This window comes from Leucoraja erinacea, chromosome 4 (genome assembly GCF_028641065.1).
Source record: "Leucoraja erinacea ecotype New England chromosome 4, Leri_hhj_1, whole genome shotgun sequence".
Taxonomy (NCBI): Eukaryota; Metazoa; Chordata; class Chondrichthyes; order Rajiformes; family Rajidae; genus Leucoraja; species Leucoraja erinaceus.
In genome coordinates, this window is record NC_073380.1 from 334464 (window position 1) to 357190 (window position 22727).

Here is a 22727-nt window from a genome sequence, read left to right on the forward strand (position 1 = left end):
ATGGCCTAATTCTGCCCCGATCACTTGTGACCTTATGGACCAACCTGCAAGTGTTTTATTGTGATTTGGTACAAACCAGCACACAGCGAGCAGCGTTTTCAATGACCCTGATTTTACGTGGAATAATGCAAATGTGACCAAGCAGGAATGCATTGGAATAATCCAATCTAATGGTAACAAAGGCAGGTATTATGATTTTAGGATAAAATGAATTGATGCAGTGATGAAGTTAGGCATAGTTCACGTAGTTCACTCTGATTGTGTAGAGGAGTAATGCCCCTGTCCCACTTAGGAAACCTGAATGGAAACCTCTGGAGACTTTGCGCCCCACCCAAGGTTTCCGTGCGGTTCCCTGAGGTTGCAGGTGGTTGCCGGAGGTTGCATGTAGTGCAAGCAGGTAGGGAGACTGACAAAACCCTCCGGGAACCTCTAGGAACTGCACGGAAACCTTGGGTGGGGCGCAAAGTCTCCAGAGGTTTCCGTTCAGGTTTCCTAAGTGGGACAGGGGCATAACCATGTGATCAGAGCCTTATTGTGCACCTTATACAGTCAACAGGAATCTTGGGGGCAGGGCTGCAAATCTTTTATTATTGAGCTTTTATTTATTTCTGAATGGCCTGAGGTGTTGCCTTTAGAGCTTAACTAGACCAAGTGCAGGGGTTGGGTCTGCTCCCCCAATGGTGTGATCCCCCAACCCAATATTCCACCATGCACCCGTCTCCTCCATTGGAACTGAGCCCGTTCCCAAATGTAAGATTTCAGCCCTCCCCTGCCTGCTGCAGCAGTGAAAAGTTCAGTGTTCCTCTCTTGCAACTTTGTTTCGAAGTGTGTTGGAAGCTGACATGTAAATGGAGAAGCCTTTTTATTTTTGAAATACTTGGGGGTGGGTGGCGGGGGGGGGGGGGGGCTAGAAGGATTTGATTAAAAACATGTACTTCAGGACGACGAAATGAAATGAGGAGCGGATACTTAGAAAGAAAAGCGAAATCTCTACCGAAATGGAAAATATCTCGGAGATTGAGCGTCTGGATTGGGCGTGGCAATGAATCAAAGGAAGAAATGCAGCCGGCAGCCGTACATGCAAATGAATCCATTCCGATTGGACATCTGCGAGCATCGGCCATTCCGATTGGACATCTGCGAGTATCGGGCACGAATCGAAAGGCAGGAAGGGATCCGTACTGCAGGCGGACGGACGGATTTGAGTTTTATATATATAGATAGATATAGATAGATAGATAGATATAGATGGCCACACTTAAAGAACAAGCAGATACTGCATTTTTCATTCTCCGTTTCCTTTTACCTACTTAAGGACAGAAATGTACATGGTTACAGCAGAAAGTTTGGTCCATTGTGTCTGTGCTATTCCTGCAATCCTCTATTGTACAGTAACATAGAAACATAGAAAATAGGTGCAGGAGTAGGCCATTCGGCCCTTCGAGCCTGCACCACCATTCAATATGATCATGGCTGATCATCCAACTCAGTATCCTGTTCCTGCCTTCTCTCCATACCCCCTGATCCCTTTAGGTACAAGGGCCACATCTAACTTCCTCTTAAATAGAGCCAATGAACTGGCCTCAACTACCTTCTGTGGCAGAGAATTCCAGAGATTCACCACTCTCTGTGTGAAAAATGTTTTTCTCATCTCGGTCCTAAAAGACTTATCCTTAAACTATGACAGTATGGTTTGTTTTGGTCATGTACACAAAAGTACTCACCATAATTAGTCTTTTATCGCCAAATAGAGTGCTGACAACCACATACACCAACTGAATGATTGAGGAGAGTGTTCACAGGATAATGGTGTAGATGATATAGTTGGAGGCTGCAGATGTATGATCATGGCATTTTGCAGTGTTGGGATTGGTTTATAATGTCAGCTAATGCTGGATTTTATATTAGATAGATCAATGAAAAGGAAAATGCAGGTTTTGTGTTTGGGTGTTCATCGGCACCATATTTAAACGTGAATCTTAGCATTTCATAATGCTTTCCATCTATTTTGTCATTAAGATGCATTCATATTTGGATAAATTTGATTATGCTATTCTGTCAATTAATTCGATTAATGGGTGCAATAAATGTGAAGGGAAATAAGCATATATTTTATTTGCATCAATTTCCATCTTTGCTGGGGAAAAAAATGCGAGCATTTATACAGCGCACTCATCTATTTTGGATTTTGCAGGCCAGTCACCCGCTGATAACCCTGCCTATAACAGCAAATTCCCTCGGGGTCCTAATCATCTTAACTAAGGTTATGTGTTTGAAAGTAAAACACGTTGAATTGCTGATTTCTTTAATTTAACCACAAGGAAAATATGTTTGTTCATGTAACGTAAAAGAGGAGTGGGCAAAAATGGAGAGGTTATGGAGAAATAACAGGTTGAAAAGGAGGTGCGAGAAGTATGGAGGAAAATTAGTCTACTACGGGAAGAGAACTGCTTAAAAATACACCACAGTTAAGGAGTCCAGATTAGACACCTGGACACAGTTCTTTTGGCTGACGTTCAATGTGGATTTGATTTATACAACTCAATTCCCCAGGTTTGGGGCAATTTTCCTTCCATTTCAATTGGAAGTAAGCAATTTCACTTTGGGTCTATGATTACCAGATCTGGTAGAACAAGTGGAGGAGGACTGGGTTTCAGATCCAGACTACTCGTATCTAATTCCACTGGCTGGTGATGGACATAAAATAATAAGTGTTTGTGACTTCACTGATCGCACCTGACCCCCTGAGTTATTCCAGCCATTTATGTTTTTTCCAGCAGGTGTTTTTTTTAATTTCCTTGCTCCTTTGGCTGTGTTATTCAATTCTCTTCCCTTGTGCTATCTCAGTTTTTTTTTTTAAACTTCATGTAGGAAGTACTCATAAGTAGTAAGTGCAATCAAGCTGTTTGATAATGTTGATCAAAGGTGGGGCCAAACCATTCTGCCAAGACCAAAATTGGAGGATCCAGATATGTGATAGTTGTCAACACTGGAGGAAAGGTATATTGGGAAGGGAAAACGCATGGAGGGATTTCAATAATGGAAACTGAGGAGTTTGTAATTTTTTTAGTAGTAGAAATGTATTGCACAGAAATGGGTCCTTCAGCACAACATTGTTTATGTCAACCTTTTTTGCCCATCCACACTAATCCCATTTACTTGCATTATTGTTTACGAAGGAACTGCAGGTGCTGGAAAAATGAAGGTAGACAAAAATGCTGGAGAAACTCAGCGGGTGAGGCAGCATCTATGGAGTGAAGGAATAGCTGACGTTTCTGGTCGAGACCCTTCTTCAGACTGATTTGGGGGGGGGCGGGAAGAAGAAAGGAAGAAGCGTAGGCTGTGGGAGGGCTGGGAAGGGGAGGGAAAGGAGGGAGAAGGCAAGGATACCTGGAATTGGAGAAGCCAATGTTCATATCGTTGGGGTGTAAACTACCCAAGCAAAAATATGGGGTGCTGCTCCTCAATTTGTGGTGGGACTTACTCTGGCAATGAAGGAGGCCCAGGACAGAAAGGTTGGATTCGTCCCTTCCCACCCTAACCACCCCCTCCCCTGGTACTTTCCCTTGAAACCACAGGAAATGCCACACTTGTCGCTTTACCTCCACCCCCTCGACTCCATCCAAGGATCCAAGCAGTCTTTCCAGGTGAGGCAGAGGTTCACCTGCACCTCCTCCAACCTCATCTATTGCATCCGCTGCTCTAGTTGTTAACTGCTCTACATCAGTGATACCAAGCGCAGGCTTGGCGATCGCTACGCCGAACACCTCCGCACAGTTCGCAATAAACCAACCTGATCTCCCGGTGGCTCAGGCACTTCAACTCCCCTCCCATTCCGAATCCGATCTTTCTGTCCTGGGCCACCTCCATGGCCAGAGTAAGTCCCACCGCAAATTGGAGGAGCAGCACCTCATATTTCTCTTGGGTAGTTTACACCCCAGTGGTGTAAACATCGACCCGAAACATCACCTATTCCTTCGCTCCATAAATGCGTAGTCAATTGGCATCCGTGGTTGCAAAAGGTGCAAATCCACATTACAGGTTGAAAAAATGTTAACAGCTGAAAATTTGAAGTGTACCAAATGCTCAAAGTCTGAAGGAGATTAGCAGTTTGGGATCCTCAAAGTATTCCTATATGGATTATAAACTGCTACTTTGTACTGTTTTGAAAATGAGATTGGAACGTGAAACATAAAACATGTTCCCGATGTTGGGGGAGTCCAGAAACAGGGGCCACAGTTTAAGAATAAGGGGTAAGCCATTTAGAACGGAGAAGAAGAAACCATTTTTCTCACAGTGAGTTGTGATTCTGTGGAATTCTCTGCCTCAAAGGGCGGTGGAGGCCGATTCTCTGGATAGTTTCAAGAGAGAGCTAGATAGGGCTCTTAAAGATAGCGGAGTCAGGCGATATGGGGAGAAGGCTGGAACGGGGTACTGATTGTGGATGATGAGCCATGATCACATTGAATGGCGGTGCTGGCTCGAAGGGCCTACACCTGCACCTATTGTCTATTGTCTAGTTCTGGACAGGAAAAAGGCCCGCAATGCCAAACAAGATAAATAAATCTAATCCGTCTGGACATGATCCATACTCCTCCATTCCCTAAATATCAATGTGCCTATGTGAAAGTATCTTAAATGCCGTTATTGTACATGCCTTCACCACCCTCCTGGCAGCATGTTCTGGACACCCATCATTCTCTGTAAAATAAACCTGCCTTGCACATCTCCTTTAAACTTTGTCCCTTCACCGTAAAATATGGCCTCGAGTCTTTGACATTTCCATCCTGGGAGAAAAGGTTCTGCCTGTTTACCCTATCTATGCTTCTCATAATTTTATATATTTCCATCGGGTCTCCTCTGAACCATTCAAGAGAAAACAACCTAAGTCTAACCAACCTATCTTGCAAATATTCTGTAATTATTGCTGATTATGTATATACTCATGGAAAGGAACTTCATTTCTATCCAGTTTAATTATTCGCAGTAAAGTTGCCTTTGTCTTTAGGGCAAATGCTGTTTTTCAGGAATCATAATTACCAACAATTTATGCTTCTTGTCGAATTTTAAGAAGTTCTTAAACAACATTTGGTCATAGAAACATAGAAAATAGGTGCAGGAGTAGGCCATTCGGCCCTTCGAGCCTGCACCGCCATTCAATATGATCATGGTTGATGATCCAACTCAGTATCCTGTACCTGCCTTCTCTCCATACCCCATGATCCCTTTAGCCACAAGGGCTACATCTAACTCCCTCGTAAATATAGCCAATGAACTGGCCTCAACTACCTTCTGTGGCAGAGAATTCCAGCGATTCACCACTCTCTCTGTGTGAAAAATGTTTTACTCATCTCGGTCCTAAAAGATTTCCCCCTTATCCTTAAACTGTGACCCCTTGTTCTGGACTTCCCCAACATCGGGAACAATTTTCCTGCATCTAGCCTGTCCAACCCCTTAAGAATTTTGTAAGTTTCTATAATATCCCCTCAATCTTCTAAATTCTATCGAGGACGCCGAGACTATCCAGTCTTTCTTCATATGAAAGTCCTGACATCCCAGGAATCAGTCTGGTGAACCTTCTCTGTACTCCCTCTATGGCAAGAATGTCTTTCCTCAGATTAGGAGACCAAAACTGTACGCAATACTCCAGGTGTGGTCTCACCAAGAGCCTGTACAACTGCAGTAGAACCTCCCTGCTCCTATGCTCAAATCCCTTTGCTATGAATGCTAACATACCATTCGCTTTCTTCACTGCATGCCTACTTTCAATGACTGATGTGCCATGATACCCAGGTCTCGTTGCATCTCCCCTTTTCCTAATCGGCCACCATTCAGATAATAGTCTACTTTCCTGTTTTGCCACCAAAGTGGATAATCTCACATTTATCCACATTATACTGCATCTGCCATGCATTTGCCCACTCACCCAGCCTATCCAAGTCACCTTGCAGCCTCCTAGCATCCTCCTCACAGCTAACACTGCCCCCAGCTTCGTGACATCCGCAAACTTGGAGATGTTGCATTCAATTCCCTCGTCCAAATCATTAATATATATTGTAAATAGCTGGGGTCCCAGAACTGAGCATTGCGGTACCCCACTAGTCACTGCCTGCCATTGTGAAAAGGACCCGTTTACTCCTACTCTTTGCGTCCTGTCTGCCAGCCAGTTCTCTATCCACATCAATACTGAACCCCCAATAACGTGATATTATTATAGTTGTCTGTCGAAGAATATATTCCCTATGAGAGTCCAAGCATTTATGGAAGACACCAACATTTCCTTCTCCAGAACGTAGGCAAAAGATCAGAAGAAAAACTTAGGGCATCTCTACTCCTATGGATTGGCTCCTTTTTGAACATGGTTAGCTATTGCAGCAGGAAGCAGAACCACACTCTAAAGATTGAGCACTAAATGAAATCTGCCTGCTTTCCTCTGCATTGGGAGAACAAAAGTTAATCTGCTGCTGTTTGTTTCAAGCGTTTTCTGTTTTTTAAATATCAGAATTAGTTTTTATTTTTTTTATTTACTCCTGCTTAATGTTCTGTGTGTGGTGATGTATAGACTAATGTCATCCGTAGCCTTAAGAAAAATAATAATAATAATAATAACTTTATTTATAAAGCACTTTAAACAACTGCAGTTGCCACAAATGAATGTTACAAATGCTATGCTCACAACAATTATCCAACAACTTCTAAATTGCCCCATATATTTTCAGTGGTGTCTGTTTGGTAGGGTTATTGCTGCGTCTTGAACTCTGCTACAATACATTCTCAATTCGTGAGCTAACGTTTATTTTAACATTGCCTGTCTCCGTCCCACAGGGAGGTTTCTGATCTTGTTCTCATTGATCCAATCCCTGAAGAACTGTTTATGGAAGATGTATGGTTGCAGTACTGGTAAGTAAATATACCAACAATTTCAATTAATGCACCCATGTGGAATTAAACACCAGCAAAACTGATGTTTATTTCTGAAGTGCTTCTTTAATAAAACATGATTTTTAAAGATTTAGAGTACAGGCATAGAAAAAAAAATCATGTAAGCTGTTATTTATTGACTTTCCTATGTCAGATTGTATCATAGAAACATAGAAAATAGGTGCAGGAGTAGGCCATTCGGCCCTTCGAGCCTGCACCGCTATTCAATATGATCATGGCTGATCATGAGACGGATCAAATTAGTTAAATGGATAGTAAGGAATGCGGTAGGAAAGAAAGAATTAAATGCGATGGAATCGCTGACTTGAATATGAAAATACATTTAAAAATAAAACCAAACGGATGTGACAGGAGCAAGGAAAAATAAATTGAAAAAAATGATCAAAAATCATGTTTCTTAATTGAGGAATAAATATTTTTAGAAATTAAAAATTCTAGGAAAGTGATCACTCCATATCTAATTGAAGGAGTTGGAAATTAAAGTGGTAGGAGTATAATATGGTTGACAAGATCAGTACACCAGCTAATGAGTAGAGTTTTTGAACTTAGCAAAGGATAATCTAAAACTTGATAAAGAGACAACTAAATATGAGTTCAAACTACCAAGAGATATGAAAATCAACTGCTGTGAGGAAAAGAGGAGTGAAAGTAATATTTGCAAAGTGGCATAAGGAGTGGAAGGTTTGCTAAATCTGTATATGTTTTCACAATGGAAGATACAAAGATTTGACAAATGTGGCCAGAAATGTTGATGGTTAAATAATGAATATACGTTGATGGAATTAAAACATCAGATCAAGGACCTGAATTTAGAGCTCATTTCTCATAGAGATGGTTAGGATCTATTTCAGACAGTGATGTAGCAATGTTACAAAATTTTGAGATTTAAAAAATCAAGTCTGCAAATTATCCCATCAGATAAAGCACAAAAAGAAGTTTAATTTGACACCTAATTCACTTTTATATCTTCAGTATTAAAAAAGTTATGGCCATTTTCATACTTGGAAATTAGCATCTTGTTCCCTATTGCTTTTCCATTGACTTAACACAAAAGCTGTGATCGAGAACATTTAAAAGCTGATAACTTTCTTAAAATTTAAGAGAACTGAAATAAATTTTCAGTTATTATAGATTGAAGCATTCTGAAACAAATATGAAACAATCTTACTTAGATTACTTGAAATTAAAGCATATAATTAGTTACGTAATTGTAGCTAATTACAAAATTCAATTACTAGATCTAAACATCTATCCATTTCTTAAGAAAAGATTAACATTTTTAAATAGCCTAAGTGTCCAAATAACATTCACACAAGAATTCACAATATAACATGATTTTTAAATCCCATTGTCATGAATCTATAGGCCAAATGGAAGGAATTTAATGTTTAATTCCCGTATTTAATTCCCATTTAAATCATCTTGCAAGTGGGTTTTTGTGGAATGCAATCGATTGGAACGTTGTGGTTGCAGTGAATTTGAATCCCATATCGGCAGGAAAAACACTGCCGGTTCGTATGGGGCCATAATCACATTTTCGCCAAGGAAATTTTGATTAAAGTCATCCTAAGAAGCAAGTGTATATGTAAAATAGACGACTTCACTTATGTTTTGTCCTCTACGTGAGATCCATCCCATTGTCGGCGTTGACGGCGTTAGAAGTCGCTTTTTTATTTTACTCCATCCATTAAATTGTCCCGCGATTTAAAAAAAAAACTTCCGAGAACGCAAGTCGGAACGATTTTTCAGCATCAACTAGCCGCCCGAGAAAATATATCTCGGACAGGCAGGAGAAAACGGCATTTTAATCCGCCCTCCCCCTCAGAGGCGCCAAAGTCGAGCACACGGCCAGTGGCAGAACTGCAGCGCCGCTGAAGGTAAGTATTGTAACGTGGTTACAGTGATGGTGGAAACTTGTTAGCATTTTTCATGTCTTTCATTCTTTGTCCAGACTCTGCTGTAGAGGAGTGCAGTGTGTAGGAAGGAACTGCAGATGAGGGTTTATATCAAAGATAGACACAAAGTGCTGGAGCGACTCAGCGGGTCAGGCAGTATCTTTGGAGAAAAAGGATGGATGACGTTTTTGGTCGGTACCCTTCTTCAGACTTTCAGTATACTTCCAGTTTGGTCTTCACTGATTGGTTGTTGTTGTTGATTGAAACCATTTTATTGTGTTTGGATATAACAGCTGTAATCTTTGCAATGGGCAAGTCAGCATTGTGACAGATTGCTGGTAATTAGGTTCAGAGACACAAAGTGATCAACAAACTCCAGTATCACATCATCAGTGTGAATTGATAGTGACAAAGGTTCACATTTGTCTTCATGATTCTAATACTCAATCAAAATCCTCTACAGAGGTGAAAGAATATGTCCTTCAGCTGCCAGAGATGTTCCTCCAGAAACTGGACCAGATTCTTGTCAGAGAATTACTCCTGCTGATGATGCTGGCTTGGCTCTTGGGTGGGCAAGGGCAAGGGCAAAGAGCTTTCCATTAGTTCTCATGTATAAACAGTCAGCTGCAATGGATGGCCACGAGAGATGAGACAACGGCATGGGAAGAATATGCCAGAAAATATGGGTTGCAGAACACAACCCTGTTTGACCCTCGTATTGTCACAAATGGAACAGATCACACTGAGCAGCTTTGGCAGGCAGCCAACCATCTTTAACAATTTGTATTAGTAGCCTCTGATCACACAATTGAATGCCTTGTTCAGATTTAGTGAGGACAATGTGTACCGGTCGTCTTTGTTCACGGTACTTCTCTTGTACCTGCTGCATGGTAATGTCTTCCTGATTCCAAAGCTCTGGGAGATACAAAGAATTTCAGTCACGATCTGCATGTGGCCCAGAGTATCAGAATCACACACTTAAACCTCAACACAAAATGGAAAAGCTAAAAATACTCATCAAGGTAGATAATGTCTATGAAGAGAGAAAATCAGCTAACCTTTCAGATCAGTGAACTGAATTAGAAAAAAATGACCAAAACACTGGTGTGACCACAGCTACAGTGTACAACTTTGGGCATCATGCTTCAGAAAAGGATGTTGTTTTCCAAATTCTGATGAAGGATCATTGACTTGAAATCTGTATATATATTTCTCTCTCATTAGATACTGCTTAACATGAAGAGAATTTGAATAGTGGATATCTGATTTTATTTCAGATTTCCACCATTTGTAGTCTAGATTTTACTTTTTTAGCTCTTTTCTTTTTTGGTAGCCCGATTACCTTTTGACTATTTTATGTCATTATGGACAGGTTGTTTTTTTCCCCTGACTATCCTCAGCAGTCTACAGTGTTTTCTCTAGATTAGATGACTTATTCCACATGTAGAGCGGGCAACTGGGAGTTCCTCCTGTATTAGTTTGTTACTGCAAACTACCTGCATCTAGTTTTTCTGAGGCTCCAGCAGCATTATCTTTCTGGAGAAAGACCAAAGTAAAGTACCAATTTAGTTTGTAGAAATGAAGAAATACACCAAAGATTTATACCAAAGATAGACACAAAGTGCTGCAGTAACTCAGCAGATCAGGCAGCATCTCTGCAGAAAAAAGATAGGTGATGTTTCGGGTTGGGACCCTTCTTCAGACAGGGTGGTGCCGGGTAGGCCGATTGGTGGATAGGGAAGTTGTGATTTAAGAACGATACAAAGGGTGATGAGAGTGTATAAACGTTGATTCTGTCATTGTAAGTAACTTCTGCCAATATTCCTCTTCCCTCCCACCTTTCCCCTTGCCCCCTTCCTCCACCTGGTTCATTTAACCAGTTCCACAGTTCACCACGCTACATCGTTCTTGAGATCGCACCTTCCCTAGCCAACATTGGCCTACCAGGGCGCAATCCTGTCTGAAGTCATTTGTGTTCAGCTCTGATTGGTCCTGGTGTCTTCTAGCCTCTAGCTCTTTAGCTCTTCACCCCCCCCCCCCCCCCCCCCCCCCCCACCCACACACCCTACTTTCAGTCTGAAGAAGGGTCTCGTCCAGAAACATCATCTATCCTTTTTCTGCAGAGATACTGCAATGAGGTGCTTGAGGAGTATAAGGAATGTAAAAAGAATCTTAGGAAAGAAATTAGAAAAGCTAAAAGAAGAGATGAGGTTGCTTTGGCAAGTAAGGTGAAAGTAAATCCAAAGGGTTTCTACAGCTATATTAATAGCAAAAGGATAACAAGGGATATAATTGGTCCATTGGAGAGAGAGTGGACAGCTATCTGCAGAGCCAAAAGAGATGGGGGAGATATTGAACAATTTCTTTTCTTCGGTATTCACCAAGGAGAAGGATATTGAATTATGTGAGGTAAGGGAAACTAGTAGAGTAACTATGGATACTATGAGTTTCAAAGTAAAAGAAGTACTAACATTTTTGAAAAATATAAAAGTGGATAAGTCGCCAGGTCCTGACAGGATATTCCCTAGGACATTGAGGGAAGTTAGTGTAGAAATAGCCGGGGCTATGACAGAAGTATTTCAAATGTCATTAGAAACGGGAATAGTCCCCGAGGATTGGCGTACTGCGCATGTTGTTCCATTGTTTAAAAAGGGTTCTAAGAGTAAACCTAGCAATTATAGACCTGTTAGTTTGACTTCAGTGATGGGCAAATTAATGGAAAAGATACTTAGAGATAATATATATAAGCATCTGGATAAACAGGGTCTGATTAGGAACAGTCAACATGGATTTGTGCATAGAAGGTCATGTTTGACTAATCTTCTTGAATTTTTTAAAGAGGTTACTAGGGAAATTGACGGGGGTAAAGCAGTGGATGTTGTCTATATGGACTTTAGTAAGGCCTTTGACAAGGTTCCTCATGGAAGGTTGGTTAAGAAGGTTCAACTGTTGGGTATAAATGCAGGAGTAGCAAGATGGATTCAACAGTGGCTGAATGGGAGATGCCAGAGGGTAATGGTGGGTGGCTGTTTGTCGGGTTAGAGGCAGGTGACTAGTGGGGTGCCTCAGGGATCTGTGTTGGGTCCTTTGTTGTTTGTCATGTACATCAATGATCTGGATGAAGGTGTGGTAAATTGGATTAGTAAGTATGCAGATGATACCAAGATAATGAAGAGGATTTCCAAAGTCTACAGAGTGATTTAGGCCATTTGGAAGAATGGGCTGAAAGATGGCAGATGGAGTTTAATGCTGATAAATGTGAGGTGCTGCACCTTGGCAGGACAAATCAAAATAGGACGTACATGGTAAATGGTAGGGAATTGAAGAATACAGTTGAACAGAGGGATCTGGGAATAACCGTGCATAGTTCATTGAAGGTGGAATCTCATATGGATAGGGTGGTAAAGAAAGCTTTTGGTATGCTAGCCTTTATAAATCAGAGCATTGAGTATAGAAGCTGGGATGTAATGTTAAAATTGTACACGGCATTGGTGAGACCAAATCTGGAGTATGGTGTACAATTTTGGTCGCCCAATTATAGGAAGGATGTCAACAAAATAGAGAGAGTACAGAGGAGATTTACTAGAATGTTGCCTGGGTTTCAACTACTAAGTACCAGAGAAAGGTTGAATAAGGTCTTTATTCGTCATCAAACCGTCATCAGACTGAGAGTCGGAGGAATTGGAAACGAGAGATATATAACCATACTAGGCCAAGTGCAGACCCGTTGGGTCTGTTCCCCCAACGTGTGGTTGTGGGGGGGGGGGGGGGGGGCGGGGTGCAGGGGGGGGTGGGGGGGGGGTGAGGGGAGGGGGGGGGTGGGGGGGGGGGGGGGGGGGGAGAGGGGGGGGGGAGAGAGGGGGGGGGGGGGGGGGGGGGGGGGAGGGGGGGGGGGGAGGGAGGGGGGGGGGGAGGGGGGGGAGGGGGAGAGGGGGGGGGGGAGGAGGGGGGGGGAGGGAGGAGGGAGGAGGAGGGGGGGAGAGAGAGGGGGGAGATGAGGGGCGGAGGGAGGTTGGGGAGGGGGGATGAGGGGGGGGGAGGGGGGGGAGGGGGGTGGGGGGGGGGGGGGGGGAGGGGGGGGGGGTGGGGGGGAGGGAGGGGGGGGGAGGGGAGGGAGAAAGGGGGAGAGGGGGAGAGAGGGGGGGAAGGAGGGAGGGGTGAGGAGAGGGGTGGGGAGAGGAGGAGAGGGGGGGGGGAGGAGAGGGGGGGGAGGAGAGGGAGGGGGAGGGGAGGGGGGGGGGGGGGAGAGAGTGCCTTTTTACTTCAACCCAAACCCAAACAACCATTTGCAGGCAGTGCTTTTTTACCTCTAACCATATTTTCATTTTCAAACCAAATTAAGGGTACTCACAGCGCTGTAGACATTTGTCAGTATCATTCAAAGCTCTGATTGAGGCACACCACTTGCAGAGACTGATTGAGGCACACCACTCCCTGGTTTTATAGTCCCTTCCCCTGCCTCCAGCGGGGGCAGCAGAGAGAATGGGGAATTTAGTAAAAACATTAATATATCTCATATTTCATCGACGGGAATAATCCTCGGCACACATACGGCGGAGGGGGGCTCTGAGCGAGGTGGCCAAAAATGACGGCCGTGGGTGGCGGCGTTCTCTCGGAAATCGCAGCACAGATCGCCAAAACCGGTCAAGAACAGAGTTTTAGTAATATACTAGACAAAGTGCAGACCCGTTGGGTCTGCTCCCCCAATGGTGTGATCCCCCAACCCAATATTCCGCCATGCACCCGTCTCCTCCATTGGAACTGAGCCCGTTCCCAAATGTAAGATTGCAGCCCTCCCCTGCCTGCTGCAGCAGTGAAAAGTTCAGTGTTCCTCTCTTGCAACTTTGTTTCGAAGTGTGTTGGAAGCTGACATGTAAATGGAGAAGCCTGTTTATTTTTGAAATACTTGGGGGTGGGTGGGTGGGGGGGAGAAGGATTTGATTAAAAACATGTACTTCAACACGACGAAATGAAATGAGGAGCGGATACTTAGAAAGAAAAGCGAAATCTCTACCGAAATGGAAAATATCTCGGAGATTGAGCGTCTGGATTGGGCGTGGCAATGAATCAAAGGAAGAAATGCAGCCGGACGGCAGGCGGACTGATTTGAGTTTTATATATATATATAGATAGATAACATTTACAGCACGGAAACAAGCCATCTCGGCCCTACAAGTCCGTGCCGAACAACTTTTTTCCCCTAGTCCCATCTACCTGCACTCAAACCATAACCCTCCATTCCTTTCCCATCCATATACCTATCCAATTTATTTTTAACCTTAACCTTCTGCGCTCCAAAGAATAAAGCCCAAACTTGTTCAACCTTTCTCTGTAACTTAGTTGCTGAAACCCAGGCAACATTCTAGTAAATCTCCTCTGTACTCTCTCTATTTTGTTGACATCCTTCCTATAATTGGGCGACCAAAATTGTACACCATACTCCAGATTTGGTCTCACCAGTGCCTTGTACAATTTTAACTTTACATCCCAACTTCTATAATCAATGCTCTGATTTATAAAGGCTTGCACACCAAAAGCTTTCTTTACCACCTTATCTACATGAGATTCCACCTTCAGGGAACTATGCACAGTTATTCCTAGTTCCCTCCGTTCAGCTGCATTCCTCAATTCGCTACCATGTACGTCCTATTTTGATTTGTCCTGCCAAGATGTAGCTCCTCACATTTATCAGCATTAAACTCCATCTACCATCTTTCAGCCCATTCTTCCAAATGGCCGAATGGCCTACTTCTGCACCTATTGTCTATTGTCTTGTCTACATTGTCACGGCCACTTGATTTCGTACTCTGGGATGTAGATTGTCAGGCCCTGGGCAATTGTCAGCCTTTGGCCCCACTAATTACCCTAACTTTAGCGTTTGACTGCACTGGGCCTGTACTCGTTGGCGTTTAGAAGAATGAGGGGGGACCTCATTGAAACGTACAGAATAGTGAAAGGCTTGGATAGAGTGGATGTGGAGAGGATGTTTCTACTAGTGGGAGGGTCTAGGATTAGAGGTAATAGCTTCACAGTTAAAGGATGTTCTTTTAGGAAAGAGATGATGAGGAATTTCTTTAGTCAGAAGGTAGTGAATCTGTGGAATTCTTTGCCACAGAAGGCAGTGGGGGCCAAGTCAGTGAATACATTGAAGGCAGAGATTCTTGATTAGTACGTGTGTCAGAGATTATGGGGAGAGGGCAGGAGAATGGGGTTAAGAGGGAGCGGTAGATCAGCCATGATTGAATGGCGGAGTAGACTTGATGGGCTGAATGGCCTAATTCTGCTCCTATCACATGATCTTATGATAATTTATTATTAAAATTGACTTCCTTCAGTGCCTCCCTCTTTGTAGATCTTGGGTTCCTTTATCTATTTTGGAGGTGATTTGTGTCCTCTGTGTGAAGGTGAATCCAAAGCCATTTATTTATTCCCATTTATAACTTCCCACAACTTCTCAGGAGCAATATAATTGTTTTCATTAACCTTTTTCTGTTTAAGTATAGAACAATATCAGTATGACAATAGAGCTTGTGAAGGGGGCTGACTGTTGTGGTAAGATGGAACTAGTTGTTTTCATTATACATGCAGAACCCATTCATGTGTTCTCAGATGACGTCTACCATGTTGATGGGAAATAGGTGGGTGCCATAATTAGATCCATGAAGGCCTACAATTGTGGTTGAGAATGCAATTGTCTCTCTGGTTAATATTGCAGAATATTGTATGCAAGCACGAAAGCTGGACATTGTGGAGAGACATTGGAAAAAGTGACCTAGTCATTATGCTGATGGTGGTAGAAAGCTTGTAAACAGGTCGTTATGTTTCCAATGGTCAGGTCAGGAAGGATGTCATTTATGCTTTTAGTTTAGAGCTAATTTAGTGTTGAAACTACAATCAATTAATTGGGGAAAATCAGATAACCGATACCTTTATCATCTCTGCCTGATCCCTCCACCAATTAAGTGTGTTACCTTATTTATTTTATGTAAGATTGTCGCAAGAGAATTTCATAAACACAGTTGGTTTTGACACTCGTTACCCACGAGTGCACATGCCAAAGTGCTGTGGGGTTAAGAGTCATGTTAAATTTAGAATTGAAAGAATCACTAAATTGATTTTGCTGCCTAACCTTTGCTTGTTTCCTTTTTAATTGTAAGTGGAGTTTTATCTCCAATGTTTGCATTGTGTTTGAGGGTAACATTTTAAACCCAACAGATGTCAAACATGACGAACACTCATGATTTATGTAACTCAAGCTGTAATAAAATAAATGATTCATTCTTAGGACTGAGTAAGTGATTCATCTGCTTCTCTATATACATTCCTCTCCCTTGCAGTTCGTCCTTACTTATTTTGAATATGACTTCTGGAGGTGACTTAGATGGCAGTTATCTGGACCTGGTGACCTTACCCGATCTCAGTCTATGTAATTAAGTTGATCTCTTGATTTTCTCTACATGGAATTAGGTAAAAAAAAAAACAAGATAAATTCCTTTGGTTTATGGACACTCAATTATAATGTATCTTTGATAATCCAAACTTAAAATATAGGAATTGCTATTGTTTCCCTAGAGATAGGCATGACTCAAATGATGCAATTCAATTAAAAAAAATATATATATATATATAATATAATATTTTTATTAGAAGCCATGTACAGTAGTATAAACCGTGGCATATGACAACATACATTTATTGTATGTCTTCCATTTTAATTTTGACAGAAATGAAGGAGAAAAAGAGCAAGAAAGAGAGAAAGTGAAAGAGCTAGTGTAAACCCCTAAACTACCAAAGAGTGTAGTCACAGAGTGAATAAGTAAAAACTTAAAAAAATATCTAAAAATACAAAAACGAAAAATTAATAAAAATTAAAAAAGACCATACCTGCTTCATTTCTCACCACACCATCACCCTGTCTGTAAATCGGTTTAATTCCAAAGTTGTGTTGCACCATACTATGCTTGTAATAAATCAATGAAAGGAGACCATATCTTTAAAAATTGCTCTGATTTTCCTGCTTTAGATGAGTCTCATATCTTCAAGATGTAGCGTTTCAGACATGCTTGTGATACACATTTTAAGAGTTGGGGGAGATGCATTTTTCCAGAATTTAAGTATACGTTTTTTTTTGCCATAATCGAGGAAACGTCTTTGAAATATTGATAGCTCCTGCTATTCCAAAAATAATCAATTCTGTATGGGGGTCCAGTTTTATTTTTTAATAATTTTGAGAAGATTTCAAAGATTCTTTTCCAAAATTTATGGAGTTTTATGCAAGAGGCAAAGGAGTGTGTAATAGTTGCTTCTTGAGACATTTGTCGCAGATAGGAGATACATTTGGAAAAATGTTGTTCAGTTTAGTTTTTGAGTAATATAGCCTGTGTAGTATTTTAAATTGGATTAGAGTATGTCTTACATTAATCGAACAATTATGTATATATAGGAGATATTTTTCCCATCTGTCTTTGGGGATTTTTAGGCTTAATTCCTGTTCCCACTCTCTTCTAATTACATCTGACGATGGAATTTCTATATTTAGAAGGATATTGTACAAGTATGATATTAAATTATTTGACTGCATTTCTATTCATACCTTCATCTAGTATATCTGGCAACAGAGTTTGGTATTCGTGGGTATAATAAATAATCTCGAATTTGAAGATATCTAAAATATTGATTACCTTTCAAATTGTATTTCGACTGTAATTTCTGGAATGATAAGCGGTTTCCCATTTCGTACAAATCTCGAACATTTTTAATTCCTAGTCTTTCCCAATGAATAAACGTTTTATCTATAATAGATGGTTTGAACGACGGGTTATTAGCTATCGGAGAAAGAAGAGATAGATTTCTTAGTTTAAGAGTAAATTTTACTTGTCTCCAAATTCGTAAAGTGCTGTGAATAATCAGGTTTTTCTTGTATATTGTGTTCTTCAACTTTATTGGGCAGAGAAGGATCCTCTCTCTCCATTACTAACCAATCTACCTGTTGACATGAATTATCCAGCCAGTGAATTACATTTTTAATATTCGCTGCCCAATAATAGTACAAAAAATTGGGGAGCGCCAATCCACCACTATTTCTTTGGGTTTACATAGATGTTGTTTATGAATTCTATGTGATTTATAATCCCAAATAAAATTTGTAATAGGGGTGTATTATAGACCGCCAAATGGGGATCGAGAATTGGAAGAGCAAATATGTAAGGAGATTGCAGATATTAGTAGTAAGCACAAGGTAGTGATTGTGGGATATTTCAACTTTCCACACATAGACTGGGAAACACATTTTGTAAATGGGCTGGATTGTTTCGAGTTTGCAAAATGTGTGCAGGATAGTTTTTTGCAGCAATACATAGAGGTACCTACTAGAGAAGGGGCAGTGCTAGACCTCCTGTTAGGAAGTGAGACGGGACAGGTGGCGGAGGTATGCGTTGGGGAGCACTTCGGGTCCAGTGATCACAATACCATTAGTTTCAATATAATTATGGAGAGGGTCAGAACTGGACCTAGGGTTGAGATTTTTGATTGGAGAAAGGCTAACTTTGATGAGATGTGAAATGATTTAAAAGGAGTGAACTAGGACATTTTGTTTTATGTGATGGATGTAGAAGAGAAATGGAGGACATTTAAAGAGGAAATGTTAAGAGTACAGAATCTTTATGTTCCTGTTCGGTTGAAAGGAAACAGTAAAAATTGGAAAGAGCCCTGGTTTTCAAGGGAAATTGGACATCTTGTTCTAAAAGAAGATATGAGGTTGCGTTGGCAAGTAAGGTGAAAGTAAATCCAAAGGGTTTCTACAGGTATATTAATAGCAAAAGGATAACGAGGGATAAAATTGGTCCATTGGAGAGACCGAGTGGACAGCTATCTGCAGAGCCAAAAGAGATGGGGGAGATATTGAACAATTTCTTTTCTTCGGTATTCACCAAGGAGAAGGATATTGAATTATGTGAGGTAAGGGAAACTAGTAGAGTAACTATGGATACTATGAGTTTCAAAGTAAAAGAAGTACTGACACTTTTGAAAAGTATAAAAGTGGATAAGTCTCCAGGTCCTGACAGGATATTCCCTAGGACATTGAGGGAAGTTAGTGTAGAAATAGCCGGGGCTATGACAGAAGTATTTCAAATGTCATTAGAAACGGGAATAGTCCCCGAGGATTGGCGTACTGCGCATGTTGTTCCATTGTTTAAAAAGGGTTCTAAGAGTAAACCTAGCAATTATAGACCTGTTAGTTTGACTTCAGTGGTGGGCAAATTAATGGAAAAGATACTTAGAGATAATATATATAAGCATCTGGATAAACAGGGTCTGATTAGAAACAGTCAACATGGATTTGTGCCTGGAAGGTCATGTTTGACTAATCTTCTTGACTTTTTTAAAGAGGTTACTAGGGAAATTGTCGAGAGTAAAGCAGTGGATGTTGTCTATATGGACTTTAGTTAGGCCTTTGATAAGGCTCCTCATGGAAGGTTGGTTAAGAAGGTTCAACTGTTGGGTATAAATGCATGAGTAGCAAGATGGATTCAACAGTGGCTGAATGGCAGACGTCAGAGGGTAATGGTGGATGGCTGTTTGTCGGGTTGGAGGCAGGTGACTAGTGGGGTGCCTCGGGGATCTGTGTTGGGTCCTTTGTTGTTTGTCATGTACATCAATGGTCTGGATGAAGGTGTGGTAAATTGGATTAGTAAGTATGCAAATGATACCAAGATAATGAAGAGGATTTCCAAAGTCTACAGAGTGATTTAGGCCATTTGGAAGAATGGGCTGAAAGATGGCAGATGGAGTTTAATGCTGATAAATGTGAGGTGCTACACCTTGGCAGGACAAATCAAAATAGGACGTACATGGTAAATGGTAGGGAATTGAAGATTACAGTTGAACAGAGGGATCTGGGAATAACCGTGAATAGTTCATTGAAGGTGGAATCTCATATAGATAGGGTGGTAAAGAAAGCTTTCTGTATGCTAGCCTTTATAAAACAGAGCATTGAGTATAGAAGTTCGGATGTAATGTTAAAATTGTACAAGGCATTGGTGAGACCAAATCTGGAGTATGGTGTACAATTTTGGTCGCCCAATTATAGGAAGGATGTCAACAAAATAGAGAGAGTACAGAGGAGATTTACTAGAATGTTGCCTGGTTTTCAACTACTAAGTACCAGAGAAAGGTTGAATAAGTTAGGTCTTTATTCTCTGGAGTGCAGAAGGTTAAGGGGGGACTTGATAGAGGTCTTTAAAATGCTGAGAGGGATAGACAGAGTTGATGTGGATAAGCTTTTCCCTTTGAGAGTAGGGAAGATTCAAACAAGAGGACATGACTTCAGAATTAAGGGACAGAAGTTTAGGGGTAACATGAGGGGGAACATCTTTACTCAGAGAGTGGTAGCGGTGTGGAATGAGCTTCCAGTGGAAGTGGTGGAGGCAGGTTCGATGGTATAATTTAAAAATAAATTGGATAGGCATATGGATGAGAAGGGAATGGAGGATTATGGTATGAGTGCAGGAAGGTGGGACTAAGGGAAAATAATTGTTCGGCACGGACTTGTAGGGCCGAGATGGCCTGTTTCCGTGCTGTAATTGTCATATGGTAATCCGGGAATCAAGTTTAAAAAAAATATTTAGGTAGATATATCAGTATTGATTGAAATAAATAGAGAATTTGTGAGAGGAAAATCATTTTTATGGCATTTATTCTGCCTACTAGAGACATCAAAAGTGCTTTCCAGAATAGATTTATTGTTTAAACCGAAGAGAGACACAAAAGGCTGGGGTAACTCAGCAGGACAAGCAACATCTCTGGAGAGAAGGAATGGGTGTCGTTTTGGGTCAAGACTGAAGAAGCACCTCGACTCGAAACGTCACCCATTCCTTCTCTTCAGAGTTGCTGCCTGTCCCTCTGCATTACTCCAGCTTTTTGTATCTACCTTGTGATTTATATTTGTGTTTCTCTATTCCGTGTATTTTAAATTATTGTGGGTTTTGCTGAGCTTTCACTTTATGTCTTGGTGTTAGTCGACTACCAGAATGACCCCATTGCCAGCAAGCAGCACATGCCTGTAGTTTTTTACACCAGTTTGATGCACCTTATGTCCTCAGATGTGGATGGCAAGTATGCCTCAGGAACTTTACTACGATGATGAGTTAGTTGCGTAGGCTGGTGGTGTGAACGGTGGAGAGAACTATGGGGTAAAGTTCTGTTCTCTGTTTCCCATTGTTCTGCTTTTTGCAACTTCTGTCATTTCATCTCTAGTCTTTGTCCAACCATCTGTGTATCGAACAACTCTCCTCATCTGTGTCGACCTATTACCTGCCAGGCTTTGTCCCACACTTCCTCTCTTCCAGCTTTCATTCCTCCACTCCACCAATCAGTCTGAAAAAGGGCCCCGACCCAAAACGTTACCTATCCATGTTCTCCAGAGATGCTGCCTGATCCGCTGATTACTAATTTTGTAAATCAGCATCTGCATTTGCTTGTTTCTATGTTTCTATTAACACTTGTGCAATAATGTTCTGTTGGGCGGCGCGACTCTTGTCAGCAGCAGCCTCTGTAGTCTGTCTGTTTTTTTTATTTTTTGTCTCGTTTTTATGTAGTTTTTGTAATTTTCTTTGTTGGGGTATGTGTGTGGGGGGGTGGGGTGGGGGGGAGGGGGTAACTTTAAAATCTTTCCCCTGCACGGGAGACCCGACTTTTTCTTTGTCGGGTCTCCGTTGTCGTTGGGGCTGCAACGTGGAGCGGTCTCCAACAGGGACGACCTGGGGCTCCAGTTGTGGAGCTGCCGACGACTCACCTCACCGTTGCGGAGTTGGCCGAGTCCGGAGCGGTTGGAGCTGTGGTGGAGCGCTGCTACCACCCGACCCCCGGAGATTCGGAGGCTGCAACTGCGGGTCTGGCGGACGGCAACACCGGGAGCCCGCGGGTCCCTGCTGGGAGACCGCTTTTCGGGGCTTCCGCAGCGGCGACTTCTCCCGCCCGAGTTGCGGGGTTGAAGAGTACCTGGAGCGGGGCCTTACATCACCGCCCCGCGCGGCTTGGAATGGCCGCGGGACTTTGTGAGCGCACGCCGGGGGCTCCAACAACAAGACCCGGTGCGCGGCCTTGCATCACCCGGCGTGGCTTTAATGGCCGCGGGACAATCGCCATCGCCAGCCGGGGGGCTTTGACTTTGACTCTGACATCGGGGGGGGAGGATTGCAGGGGAGAGATAAGTATTTTTGCCTTCCATCACAGCGATGTGATGGATGTTTGTGAAAATTGTGTTGTGTCTCGGGTCTTTTGTTTTGTAATGTATGGCTGCAGAAACGTCATTTCGTTTGGACTTCAAGGGGTCCAAATGACAAATAAATTGTATTGTATTGTATAATACTATGAAATAATGTAAAATAGAACCTTTAGTATTTTTAGCTTGTAACAAAAATAAACTTTTAGTTATTAAAAATGCCTTTATTTTAAAAAATCCTGTATGGAAACATTACATTGTTACTGCGAGCCTGAAACTTTCTAGTCCCTAACACCAATTGTTTTAATAATGTAATTTGTTATAATACAAGGTTTCTTAGGACATAACTGTTGCATTACAGCACGACTGCCTACATTTGTTATCATATCAAGTTTTGTTTAATGAACAATATTAGAAAAGAAAATGTTATTAAACTGAATTATGCAGTAGCTGGGTAAACTTCTGTACCAACCTGGCCAATCAAGTTGACCCTCTGTACCAGGGCCTTGGGCTATGAGATGTGGAAACGCTTCAGTGGCCCACAGATCTCAGGCAACATGCTGCTGAGACCCTGCTCCAGAACACCCTCACCAGCTTTGACAGAGCAGAGAGGAAAAACTGAAAGATGTTTAAAAATGAATGACTCTCCTGACAAAGGTAATTCTCTA

At 41.9% G+C, this 22727-nt stretch overlaps 1 protein-coding gene across 2 annotated transcripts in view; it reads left to right on the plus strand.

The window, feature by feature from the left end:
* si:dkey-122a22.2 (uncharacterized) overlaps positions 1 to 22727 on the plus strand; it is a 106711-nt gene that overhangs the window by 39942 nt on the left and 44042 nt on the right. For both annotated transcript variants that reach the window (XM_055633487.1, XM_055633488.1), the window contains exon 7: positions 6826 to 6900. In XM_055633487.1, the coding sequence (XP_055489462.1) occupies positions 6826 to 6900 (75 nt within the window). The remainder of the gene's footprint in view (positions 1 to 6825; positions 6901 to 22727) is intronic.